Source organism: Bos taurus, chromosome 9, assembly GCF_002263795.3.
Source record: "Bos taurus isolate L1 Dominette 01449 registration number 42190680 breed Hereford chromosome 9, ARS-UCD2.0, whole genome shotgun sequence".
Taxonomy (NCBI): domain Eukaryota; kingdom Metazoa; phylum Chordata; class Mammalia; order Artiodactyla; family Bovidae; genus Bos; species Bos taurus.
The window spans coordinates 18,554,682-18,567,804 of record NC_037336.1 but is presented as its reverse complement, the minus strand read 5'-3'; the positions used below and the strand labels follow the sequence as shown (position 1 = coordinate 18,567,804).

At 35.5% G+C, this 13,123-nt stretch overlaps 1 protein-coding gene across 5 annotated transcripts in view; it reads left to right on the top strand.

Annotated features, from left to right (window-relative positions):
• PHIP (pleckstrin homology domain interacting protein) overlaps window positions 1-13,123 on the top strand; it is a 128,352-nt gene that overhangs the window by 78,947 nt on the left and 36,282 nt on the right. For 4 of the 5 annotated variants that reach the window (XM_024996925.2, XM_024996924.2, XM_024996923.2 and 1 more), the window contains exons 20-23: window positions 12-129; window positions 5,759-5,899; window positions 8,478-8,554; window positions 11,385-11,616. In XM_024996925.2, the coding sequence (XP_024852693.1) occupies window positions 12-129; window positions 5,759-5,899; window positions 8,478-8,554; window positions 11,385-11,616 (568 nt within the window). The remainder of the gene's footprint in view (window positions 1-11; window positions 130-5,758; window positions 5,900-8,477; window positions 8,555-11,384; window positions 11,617-13,123) is intronic. The other variant, XM_059890069.1, reaches the window with a different exon arrangement.

The following is a 13,123-nucleotide window of genomic DNA, read 5'->3' as shown; positions in this document are numbered from 1 at the left end:
TTCTCTTTCAGTAGGCAAGAAGAATGGAGAACTGCAAAGGGAGAAGAAGAAATAAAGACTTACAGATCAGAAGAGAAAAGAAAACACTTGACAGTTCCGAAAGAGAATAAAATGCCCACTGTCTCAAAGGTAAATAGTGATTACTTGGATGTTTAATATTTGCCTCATTAATATAATGACCATTTAAAGGTGGTTTTGTAATTAAAGATGTGAACATTATAGACAGGCTATTTACCTAATGAAATAAAGTTAACATAGTTAATTCTCAGTTACCTTTAGATTATCTTTGAATCTTTATACATGTCATACTTTCTAGTGTACATTTGTCTCAAATTCCAATTGTAATATGCCTGTTAAATCCAATACATTTATACCTTAATCCTAAGCAAGATCCTTTTTTAGTTTTGCCTTTGGTGGCACACTCTAAAACAGTGTTTTGGTTTAATTTTTTGCCTTTTTTTTTTTTTTTTTTTTACTGTTTTGCACCAATGTGTTATTGCAGATAATCAAGTCAGCTATGCTGCTATAAATAATAGTTCTAATTTTCTCCATTAAGAGAGGTAAATTGTCCCTCTTAGTTTGCCCTATTAGTTTTTCTGTCATCCTACCGTGGAAAAAATTTTCAGTCCAGTGGATTTCAGTCGGTTATGCCCTAATCTGGAGGAGAGACGGACTTAACTGCTGGAGTATCAAAGGATGACTGGTCTCTTGACCCAGCTTTGTACTTGGTCCTCTTATTTGAGCTCCTCAGATGTTCTGAAGTAGTCTCCTTTATTATAACTCTCTCTTCTGTTTTGTAACCCTTCACAGAACTCAAGTAGTCCTTTGCCACTTTATGTTTTCCTGTAGGTAAGAGTATCCTATAAGAGTATCCTACCTTGGCAACAGTAGGACCCCGCCCTGCTAGAATTTCTGTTAGTATAGTTTGAAATAATTTTTTCTTTTTTAAGTTTTTTGTTGGTTGCGGTGGTGGTTGTTTTCATGGTGGCCTGAAATCATACCTATTTTTAGTTTCCTTTCTTCTGACTCCAAAGATGTGGGGACATGAATTCGTATAATGATTGTGAGCTAGTGCTACCACTTTTATGGATAGGATATGGTAATATCTATAAAATTAAAAGGATGTGCTTATCTTTTAATAGTGCTTCTTCAGAGACTTTTTTAGAAAGGAAAGGATTGATGTGAATGTATGTATGTTTGTGTGCATGCAGATATTTATTGTCTCTGGTGGCAAACACTGAAACAACTTTAGTGTCTCTTGGTAGAAGAAAGGTAGGATGTCATGACATATATACATGGAATATTATACAGTTTTTTTTTTTTTTTAAGAAGTTAGAGTTCACTCCATTGCTGTGGAAAAATACTCATGATGTATTTGTTTAGTGAAAAAAAGCAAGTGTAACAGTAATATTTATAACATGACCTCATTTTTGTTTTTCACATTTTATGAGAATGGAGAAAGGTTTGAAAGCACTTACCATGTGACTAATAACATTGATAATCACAGATGTACAAATTGTGAGATGCTACCTTACACCTCAGAGTTGCATTAATTTTTTCCCTCTAATAATAGAGGGTACTGACTGTGTAGGGGAGTTGTATAAGTTAATGCAGAAAAACTGTTTAGAAAGCAGTTAGAAAGTTGATTTTGACAATAAGTATGGATGTGAGAGTTGGACTATAAAAAATTGATTCTTTTGAACTATGGTGTTGGAGAAGACTTGAGAGTCCCTTGGACTGCAAGGAGATCCAACTAGTCCATCCTAAATGATATCAGTCCTGGGTGTTCATCAGTCCTGGACTGATGCTGAAGCTGAAACTCCAATACTTTGGCCACCTGATGCGAAGAGCTGACTGATTTGAAAAGACCCTGATTCTGCGAAAGATTGAGGGCAGGTGGAGAAGGGGATGACAGAGGATGAGATGGTTGGATAGCATCACTGACTCAATGGACATGAGTTTGGGTGGACTCTGGAAGTTGGTGATGGACAGGGAGGCCTGGCGTGCTGCGGTTCATGGGGTTGCAAAGAGTCAGACAAGACTGAGCGACTGAACTGAACGTGGTCCCCAAATGAGTGTCTTAAAAATATTTTTCTTAAATATTTATTTCCCTTTAGGGAAATGTATTTCTCTGATATAAAAGCCTTGGTAGGTGGTCAAGGTCTGGTTTGATGGCCTCTGTGTTAGGAACTGAAGCTCTTCAAATTTTTCTGATTTTCTTGTGTGTGAATTTGACCTCTGGCCTCAAGATAGCAGCATTTTCATATAAGGCTGCAGGAGGGAAGGCAATTTCATTAAGGAAGGTGCAGAAGGTACACGTGCTCTCCTGATGAAAGTTTTTTGAACTTTTTCTGCAGCACTGTACCAGATAGCCTGTTGCCCAGAATTTAGTCACTTGAAAGTCTGACAGTGAAAATTTCATTTTCTGTGCAAGAGGAGGGGAACAGATGTTGGTTGACAGCCGGCTTTTTCTTCTGCATTAGATATAAGTCATGTTCTTTGACTTGGAATTTATCCTAAAGAAATAAGAACTGTGGATAAAGCTTTACAAAATGAAACAAAAAGCATTTTTAATGAAATAGTTTTGAGTAGGTAAATAATATTTATGTTAAATGAAAGAAGCAAGATCTAATACATTTTTAACATACTCAAAGCATATGAGATACAGTTGAGCATCATTTCCTTTTTTATAGCTTTTACATATTTTCGCAGAACTACAGAACCCTTCAGTAATTCTTTTAGAGAATATACGTGGAGTAAATTTTGAATGTTAGCATGAGAAGATTCACTTGGCTTTTACAAGTAATAGCCCCAACACAAGTAGAGCTACAGTGCTGGAAAGACATGACAAGACTGGTTGTGGGGAGAGCTGCAAAGTGGAAGGGATGGAGGGGCAGGGATGCTTGGACTTGGGTTTGCAGTATCACAAGTCTTGAGGTACACACCCATCCCCCCATGCATATATACAGATGCTTTGTTTAGAAGACAGAGCAAGACCTAGATTATTTTTTCTTTTTCCTTCCCTTCGAAAGTGCCATCCAGCACACTTGTGAAACCAGAGTCAATCATATTCAGATACTCAAAATAGCATATTATTCTGAGAGAGAGAAGAGACGATATTGGAAGCATGATATAGCAACAAGCTGTTTTGGGGAGTGTTCTGTTGGAGAAATTAGGATGAAACCTGTTGTCCTTGAAATGGAGAATTCAGTGGAAGAGTTGAATAGAAGAGTATCAAACACTGAAAAATGAGTTAGTAAGCTGGAATATGAAGTTGAAGAACTCTTCCAGAATGTATCAACAAGGGATAAAATAATGGAGAGAATGAGGGAAATGTGAGAACCATATACATATATGTGTTTTTGTAAATGTGTGTGTTGTATACACACATACATACACACTAGAGGTATGTAGTAAAAAAGCTTTATTTAGTAAGAATCTTCGAAGAAGAGAAAGACATACAGAGGGAGCAAAGAGTTGAAAAAAATAATGAACCAAAATTTTCTAGAAATAATCTCCAAGCAAATGCATAGTATGCCAACTAAAATAAAGAAAAAATAATGTAAAATATAAAAATATAAAACCTCAGGTGAGCATATTATAGTGAGATTTGAAAACATCTAAAAGGAAATATCCTGGAAATTTCTGGAGAGAATAAGAGAATTACCTTAAAATAACCCTGAACTTGACTGATTTAGTTTTTGTTTGGTGTTAACAGAGTGGGTTACACTGAGCACCCTACAGCAAGAAGAGTTAAGAAGGCCTTAAGGAATTGATTCACATTAAGAAAACTATCTGCAGCCCCAACACAGTAGTGTTTGTGCCAGTTTCTTATTGGAATGGTGACAATATGCTGGAGCCACGTGCTAATAACATGTCTTGGTTCGAGGGTTGGAAAGTCACCTGTAATGATGGTAATAGCAGTGGAACAGTGAAGCTTAAAGCTCTGAATGGCATCCTGCCACCAACTTGTCTGACTGACAAGCCCTTGGTGCCTGCCCCTCCAGGTAGAACCAGACCTGTCCCTGTGGGCCAGTCTCAGACTGGGGTTCTCAAATCTGGCATGTGGTCACCTTTGCTCCAGTTGTCATTACAACTAAAGTGAAAAAAAAAGGTCTATTGTGCAGTTAAAGCCTTGAGTGAAGCTTTTCGGAGGACAGTGTAGACATCAGTGTCAAGAACATGTCTGTCAGAGATGCTTGCCATGGCATTGTTGCTCCTGAGAGCAAAAATAACCCATCGATGGAAGCAACTAACTTCACAGCTGAAGTGATTATCCTGAGCCAGCCAAACCAAGTCAGCTGTTCACCTGTTCTGGATTGTCCACAACTAACATAGCTTGCAGGATTGTTGAACTGAAGATGACGATGGTCACTGTTCTGGGAAGAATCTTGTGAAAGATAGCCCCAAATTCTTGAAAGGTGTTGATGCTGCCTGCCACTGTTGATAGGGTTCCGGGCAAGCCACCTGTGTGTTGAAAACTCCTCTGACTATCCTCTGGGTCGTTTTGGTATTTGTGAATGAGACAGAGATTTACTATGGTGTCGTCAAAGCAGTAGACAAGAAGGCAGCTAGAGCTGGCAAGGTCACGGTGTGTGCCCAGAAAGCTCAGAAGGCTAACTGAGATCATCGCCAATACCTGGCACTCCAGCCTTCATCAGTGGTGGAAGAACTGTCTCAGGGCTGTTTTGTCTTGATCAGTCATTTAGCAAAGAACAATTAATGATAGCAATGATAACAAAACCTTGAAGGAAAGGAGAATGTTTTGTGGACCATCTGTTTTTCTCTGTGTGGTAATTTTAAATTAACTGCTTTTTAAAGCAGTACTTTTTAATGGAAACAACTTGACCAGAAATCTGTCACAGAATTTTGAGATCCTTGTAAAACAATGAGGGGGGGGGGGGAGGGGGGAAAGTGAAGATATAATTATAGGTTCAAAGGAGTTAGGATATAAATAAGAGGTTCAAAACTATTTTCTGTTAGCACTTTGAAGATAATGTTCCTTTTTTATTGTATGATTTATTGCATGGTGTATGTATAAGTCTGACGTCAATCTTTTTTTGGAGGTAATTTTTAGTATTTTCCATTTATTTTTTATGTTCTTTAGTTGGATTTCTTTTTCAGGTGTAAATTCTTGAGTTTGTTGAGTTTTTTGATGTCTGTAACTGTGTTGGACTTTCATTTATTTTGATTATTCTTAGTTGTTTTCTCTGCTGCAGAAGACTTTCCCCACATTTGCTTCCCACATTTGCCTGCAGCAGGAGAGAGAGAGCCAGTTACCTTGGTATCCAAGCCTCGTAGCGACCAGTTAGCTTTGTGATCACTGTTTTGTTTCCTAGTTTGCTTCTGCCTGTCACTTATGCCTCACATTCTGAGGTCCTCTTTCCTTTATCTGTTTTACAGCTTTGATGTGGATATAAGAGATTTCAATGTTAGACTTAGTCTGTTTTTATGAATCCTCAATCAAAAAAGGTTTTTATAACCTATCAATCAGCAAGTGAATTTCAACCTATCACTAACCTGTGTTTTAGCTTAATGTTAAAATACTTGAGCTGGTATTACAGTCTGTTGCTGCTGCTGCTAAGTCGCTTCAGTCGTGTCCGACTGGGCGACCCCATGGACAGCAGCCCACCAGGTTCCTCTGTCCATGGGATTCTACTTATGTGATAATCTTAAACATGAAAGAGAAAAAAATGTAACTTTTAAAAAGCATTTTCTTTAAGCATACTGTAAATAAATTGAATTTACTTTTTTCCAGAATCATGCTCATGAACATTTCGTGGATCTTGGAGAATCCAAAAAGCAGCAGGCAAATCAACACAATTACCGCACAAGATCTGCATTAGAAGAGACTCCTAGACCTTCAGAAGAGATAGAAAATGGCACAAGTTCTTCAGATGTGAGAGCTCAGCACATTCATAAATTTCTGTTTTCATTTTGATTTGTTTTTTAAAATATAACCTGTATTCTTTGCATCCATTGATATATTTGTAGATGTAGCTCAAACATGGTATGTCTAGGTCTTAAAATGACAGTGATAGCTGAAGACCATAGTGTGTGTTCAAGGCATGGCATAGTTATTCATAACCTCAGGTCCACAAAACAAGTGCATCTGAATTAATTACTCCCATTATGAGGACTCTGAAGTGCAAAGATGTTTAGCTTACACATTTACCTAACTATTAAATGGTAGAGTAAGGAATTAAACCCGGGTTCCTTTTACTCCAAAACCAAGCTTTTTAATACCATAAAGCTCTAGTCTGTATAATACAACTGATGAATAGACAGTCAGCAGTTTTAGTTACTTTATAATCTCTGTACCAATTTATAGCTTTCTCAATGTAGATTTTAAAATACTCCTTATGTATAAGTATTTTCATAAATACCATTGTCCCCACACAATTGTATATTCTTTCAGCAAAGACAGTCCATTTGCCTTTATAAATCAAGCTTGCTTAGATGTACAACTGTCTTTCTTCTGCCCCACTCTCCTTATTACCCTTCACTCACAGTTAAGTCAAAGACTGATCTGAAGTGTTGACAGCTATATGCTTTCGAAGTCATGTTTTGCAGTGGCAGGCATGCGTGGGGATTCTCCACATATATTCTCTATGGACAGGGTTATATTAGCTCAAACTGAGAGTTTCTAACCATAATTTAAAAGTCTCCGCTGGCTTTAGGTCCTAGTATAGCCAGAACAAAATGATATTTTTAATCTGGCAAAAAGAGAAAACATACTCTTTATATAAACTTGACATTTAACAACTTAGATATACCACAAAACATAAAATATGTGTGTGCTAGTTGTTTGCATTATAAAGTGTTTTATTTTTGAAAGATTTATAGTATCCTCTTAAATAAAAGTTTCTATAAAATTTTAAAAATACGAATCAAGTAAAACTGGATTTCCAGGTACAACTGTTACATAAGAAAATTACAAATTCTTTCATTTGTCTTCAAAACTAATTTGTTTTTACCTTAAGTTTGTAGAGGAGAACAGTGAGAACAGAATATCACCTTTGGCACAATATATCATTTAAAAATGAAACCGTCTTGGATTTCTTGGTTCAAATATTTTGTAATTCTATATAGTACCTTTTTGTATTTAGAATATAGAAGTATGTTTCTGTTCTTCCTCTTTAAAGAAGTAATATACTAAAGGTGGGAAAAATTAGATAATTTGTTTAGTTTCTTTTCAGTCCGTGAGCAGAGATTGTTTGCTAAATATAATTTGCTTTTAGATTTTGATCTTTACATATTTGCTTGATTTTCAAAGCTCTGTGAAAGTTGAGGAATTACATTCTTCATTTTTAAGACATGATAATGGGAAAATTTTTCTCCCCAAAATGTTATATTTGATTAGTAGAAGAATATGTTTCATTATCCTCATGAAATCTGAATACGCCCAGTAATTTAAACATGAACCATTCTTGTTAGAGTGGGTTTAATTAAGCTTTGAAGTAAAATGACCTGAGTTCAAAATAGGCTTTGTTGCTTATTAATTGTGCTGCCTTGGATAAATTTCTTAGCCTGTTGAAGTTTTAGTTTCTTTTATTTAAAAACCTATTTCCCTAGAATTAGTATTACGCTGCTAAGTTGCTTCAGTCATATCCGACTCTGTGCGACCTCATAGACAGCAGCCCACCAGGCTCCCCGTCCCTGGGATTCTCCAGGCAAGAACACTGGAGTGGGTTGCCACTTCCTTCTCCAATGCATGAAAGTGAAAAGAATTAGTATTATACTTGCTGGTTAATAGAGAACCAAAGATTTCAATATGTTAAAATAATGAGATAATTTTTTAAATGGTAGGATAGTGTAAATAGAATAAAACAATGAAACATATTTCAGAAATCACTTATAACTGGGGAAAAAAGATCTGTTTCCTCTCACCAGTCACTGTTTTGTCTAGATCAAATGGGATGATATATACAGAGTGCTTAGAACAGTTTCTGACCTATTAGTAAAATCTTAATTAATATAAATTGCTATTTTTATTGAAGCAAGATTTTGTGACCACAAAACAATTTTTATAAAGAAAATGGCTTCACAGGTAGTAGCGTGTGTTGACCAATGAATATTTGCTAAAGAGAAACAGAGTGTTTGGGTAGTTTTTATCTTCCTTATGTGTATAAAATAATACCTGAATTGGAATATTCTTTTTTACATGATAAAGCTATTTTAATAATAATTATAATAAAACCTAAAAGTTCCTAAATTTAAGTTCGGTATCACCCAATCTAGAAGTTGTGTTTGGAGGCTTTAAAAAGTTAATCCATCCAAGAGATTGCTCTGAATCCATTATTAATAAGTATTTATCTTTGAGACTTGTATTTTACAACTAATTTAAATCAGATTTTCATAAGATATCCTAATATGATTCATACTACTGGATATCACTGATATTTTCTATTAATATAATCATATAGAATGTTATTCTGTAAAACTACACAGTAAAATATGTATTCACTATCTCTTAGGAAGGTGAAGTTGTTGCTGTCAGTGGTGGAACGTCTGAAGAAGAAGAGAGAGCTTGGCACAGTGATGGCAGTTCTAGGTAATTTAATGAATTTTTTTTTTCCCCACAAGTACTATAAATTCTTTAGAAAGGTAAAGATTCTTTTCTACCAGAAACATAGTTCAGAGTCCCTTTGGGTTTAAAATTGTAACTAGATCTACAAAATGATGCTTTCAACTTTTTTCCTCAGTTGATATTTTATCTTCTGAATGCTGTTATTATTTGTAATACTGAACCACAAACTAGTTTCATTACTGGTTTTGAGAAATACTTATGCATTAAGTTATGAAAGTAATGAGATTTTGTAGAATTAACTATCTTTTATAGTGAAATTTGTTAAATGCTAGTAGTATTTTCTTCTGGCAATGAGAATAAGCTTTCCCTTTTTCCTGTTTTTCCCACCCCATTTGATCGTTTAAGCAAGGATTCCTTCAGCCCATTAACTGGTGATTCATATTGTTACAGAGCTTAATGGCTTTGCCTGACATTGTGAGGTCTTAGTAACAAGGAGGAGTAGAGCCTTTGGGAATGCTAATTATGTTTAGCCCTTGATACTTATTCCTTGACAGCATTAGTTCTTAAAATTCCAAAGAAACCAGGAGGCTATGTGTAAAAATTCTTCACCTCTTATTATCACGGACATTGTCACAGGACATACTATCCTGTTTCCACAGTAGTTGCTCCTAGTAATGATATGCAAGTGTTCATCATTATGTCTGGTAGTTTCCTATATTTAAAACAAGACAGCAGAAGAAAAACCTGCTTTCTTTTGGTTTAGCAGTGGAAATAGAGTATATTTATATTTTGGAACACCTCAGGTTTTACTCCAGACCACCAAAATGTATATTGCAGTAAAGCAAGTCACATGAATTTTTATTTTCCTAGTGCATATAAAAATTGCATTTTCACTGTACAGTGAGGTGTGCAGTAGTGTTATCTCTAAAAAAAATTCAACATTTAAAAACATCGTTAATTTAAAAATAATGCTATAGGGAAAGTGGCACTGATAGACTTGCTTGATGCCAGCTTGCCACAAACCTTGAATTTGTAAAGAAGAAACGAAAGAAGAAAAACCACAGTATCTGCAAAGCACAATAAAACAAGTTATGCTTGTATCTCAGACCATGCAACAGCATAAAAGTTCTTGTTTTGAAAAAACAGTGTTCACTTCAGCTGTTGGAGAAACTATTGTAAAGAACATAGGCCTCTGGCATTTGTAGTTCTGTGCTGGCAGCAGCAGATTTTCTGTAAGAGCTGAGTGTTCCATAGCATAGCAACAGTGAGCAGTTTGGCAAGTGCCATTTACAGTGATCATGGCTGAAGTGAAGTGACTCAGTCGTGTCCGACTCTTTGCCACCCCATGGACTGTAACCTACCGGGCTCCTCTGTCCATGGGATTTTCCAGGCAAGAGTACTGGAGTGGGTTGCCATTGCCATCATGGCTGAGGTCAGTGTAAATAAATGCTGGTAAGTTCAGTATAGCCAATTGGATGGCTGTTTGCCCTGCAGATATATTCCCAAATATCCAGAATAGTTTCTGCACATGTTTTTTATGTAACTTTAAAATTTTAAGTTTTAAGATGAAGTCATGAAAATCATACTAGAAAACACCTTAATTATTTGACTTTTATCTGCAATGATTATTCTTAGGGAGATAACAGGTAAATTGCCCATAAAAAAAGACACTTGGGCCAGAAGGATGAGGTAGTAGAATAAAACTCCAGAAAAATATGACTTAAGCCTTGTCAGTGATATTTTTAGAGAAGTGAGGATATACATTAGTAAGTCTAGGCAACCTGATAATTGATTTTAACATAGTACAATTTAGATTCCATTAAGGCAATTATATTTATAAAACTAAAAAGTCAAGTACTAAATATTCTCATGTTCTAAAATTAAAACAGAAGACAACTTAATTGGATTCTTTATTTTGCAGCATCAGTTTAGTAAAGCTTAGATCTGTTAGAGTTTCCAGTGAGATACAACCAATGGCAAACATGATTGATAGTGATACATAAGATACTAAGGCCTGCATTTTTCTGAATCTTACTATGCTTTGAAGCATAATCTATACCTCGAGTGTGTGTAGATGCTTAGTAAGTTTGCAGGCAGGGTCTTCCCACTGGATAGAATACTTCTGACCCTTGCAGGTCGATATCTAGCTACGGTGATGTCACCAGTGCTCTACCATGGGAGATCAAGAGTGTCCACCTACCCTCAACAAGGGAATTCTTAGGCTTCTTCCTCAACGTTGATGCCTCCTATGCTATCTAGAGCTCTCTTTCTGTTACTAGAATTGAGGAAACTGACCGTCTCTCTGCTCCTTACCTTTGTGACCCCACAATATTTTGAACACATGTGACACTCAAATCTATATTTTTGTTAAAATTAAAAATGGTATTTAAATTCATTGTTTAATTAGAACTACTTTAATTAGGCCTCATTTATCCTAAAAAATTTTGGAGATATTTAAGTAAGTTAAGCCTGCAGACTTGTAAGAACCTAGAAGATGAGTTGAAAGTTAGGAAGTATTTTTAGTTCATTTAGTATGTACTATTCTGTCATTGTCTGTTAGTCACTCAGTCGTGTCCCACTCTTTGTGACCCCATGGACTGTAGCTCGCCAGGCTCCTCTGTCCAGGAATTCTCCAGGCAAGAATACTGGAGTGGGTTGCCATTTCCACCTCCAGGGGATCTTCCCAACCCAGGGATTGAACCCGGGTCCTCCTGCATTGCAGGCAGATTCTTTACCGTCTGAGCCACCAGGGATGCCCATTACTTTTTATTATGATCTTTCTTTACATGTGCATACAGCAAGTCTTAATGCGTATCTTGTTCTGTATATTTTTTAAATCCCTCTTTCCTTTTAGTGACTACTCCAGTGATTATTCTGACTGGACAGCAGATGCTGGAATTAATCTGCAACCACCAAAGAAAATTCCTAAGCATAAAACCAAGAAAGCAGAAAGCAGTTCAGATGAAGAAGAAGAATCTGAAAAACAGAAGCAAAAACAGATTAAAAAGGATAGGAAAAAAATAAATGAAGAAAAGGATGGACCAGTATCACCAAAGAAAAAGAAGCCCAAAGAAAGAAAACAAAAGGTTGAGCTATATACTTATATATATATATTATCTATATTTTTCTATATATATAATTACATAAATAGATATTATACATATTATATATATATATGTTTTTTGTGAAAACAGACTACACATTTTAAAAGTGCAGCAGATAAACATAAACATTGTTCAGGTATACCAGCTAAGTATTAATAGAAAAAACATGGAGTTACACAGTAGTAAAATAAAGCATATAGAGATCTATTTAGTTTTCCTCAATTTTTAAAATGTTTAATGTGTGAGAGTATTTACTTGTAGAATTATCATATTGTTATATATTGAGCATTTGATCTTATGAGCAGAGTTTTCTTGAGACTCCAGTAGAATTTGTTTATTTATGTAAAAAAATAATGCTACAAAACATATTTTATTAGCCTTTAATTGCCTTTGTCTTTCAACCATCCTTACAAACTATCACTGCTGAAAATACTACTGTGGTAACAAGCCTTCATTAATTTACAGAGCTTGTGAGCCATCACTAGTCCTTAGGGCAGTAGTATTGGTTTGATAACTACATCTTTAGTCTGTGGATAATTTGAGACGGATCAAAGACAAGGGATAAATGTTATGGGAATAAGATCTGTTAGTTCTTACGGAGTCGGAATATTTTTTTTTTAAAAAACAGGAACTGTTTAACTTTTGCTCTAAAGGAAATGAAATACAAGGGACATATTGTCTATTCCCCAAAAGACTGTAAGTTCGAAGCACATTTGGTGAAACAAACGCAAGGTTTTTTTAAAAACGATGCCATTTTTAGAATTAAATGGAAGATGTTATCTGTAGAATTAAATACTAGGGAGACTATAGGATGTTTATCTTTAGAGAGCTTTGAAAAATTTCAAGACTGCATCTGTCTTAAGTGTTTATTTTATCTGCGTCAATTGAGCTTTTGTTTTGTTTCAGCTATATAATTATGGATTACTTTAATTTGGATTCTGCAGCCTCCTTTGTCACCTCCTTTGCCTTTGTCTGGAGAATATTTACCAAAGAGAATGCCACACATTAGCCACAGTATTCCTCCTCTTCCTTGCCTGTGATGGTAAATGTAGGCTGACCCCATTATTTTACATGATAGACATATAAAGCTGATTAAGCCATGTATCTGGCAAATGAGGTAAACATTTTTTTTTTTTCCATCTCAAGACGGTTTTGGAAACTTTGGAGGTTTGCAGTGTTAAGTCCCATAATTCTTTTGTCCTAAGAATGCAGTTTACTTCACCTGGTCCCCTTTTATTTGATAATTATCCATAAACTAATACCTCAGGCTTCTTCTTACATGCCACATTTGGATCCATTGTTACTATTTGGCATGTTTTAATTTCACTTTTTTGCTTAAAGTATTATCCCAGGGTCTGTTTGCCACTAATTTGTTTGGTACATGTTTCAAATAGTTCAAGGTTCGGATATTATAGGTTACTCCCTGTAATTTGGATTTTGTTTACATGGTTTTTTTTCAGCCTATCAGTGTATCTGACAGTAGATAGAA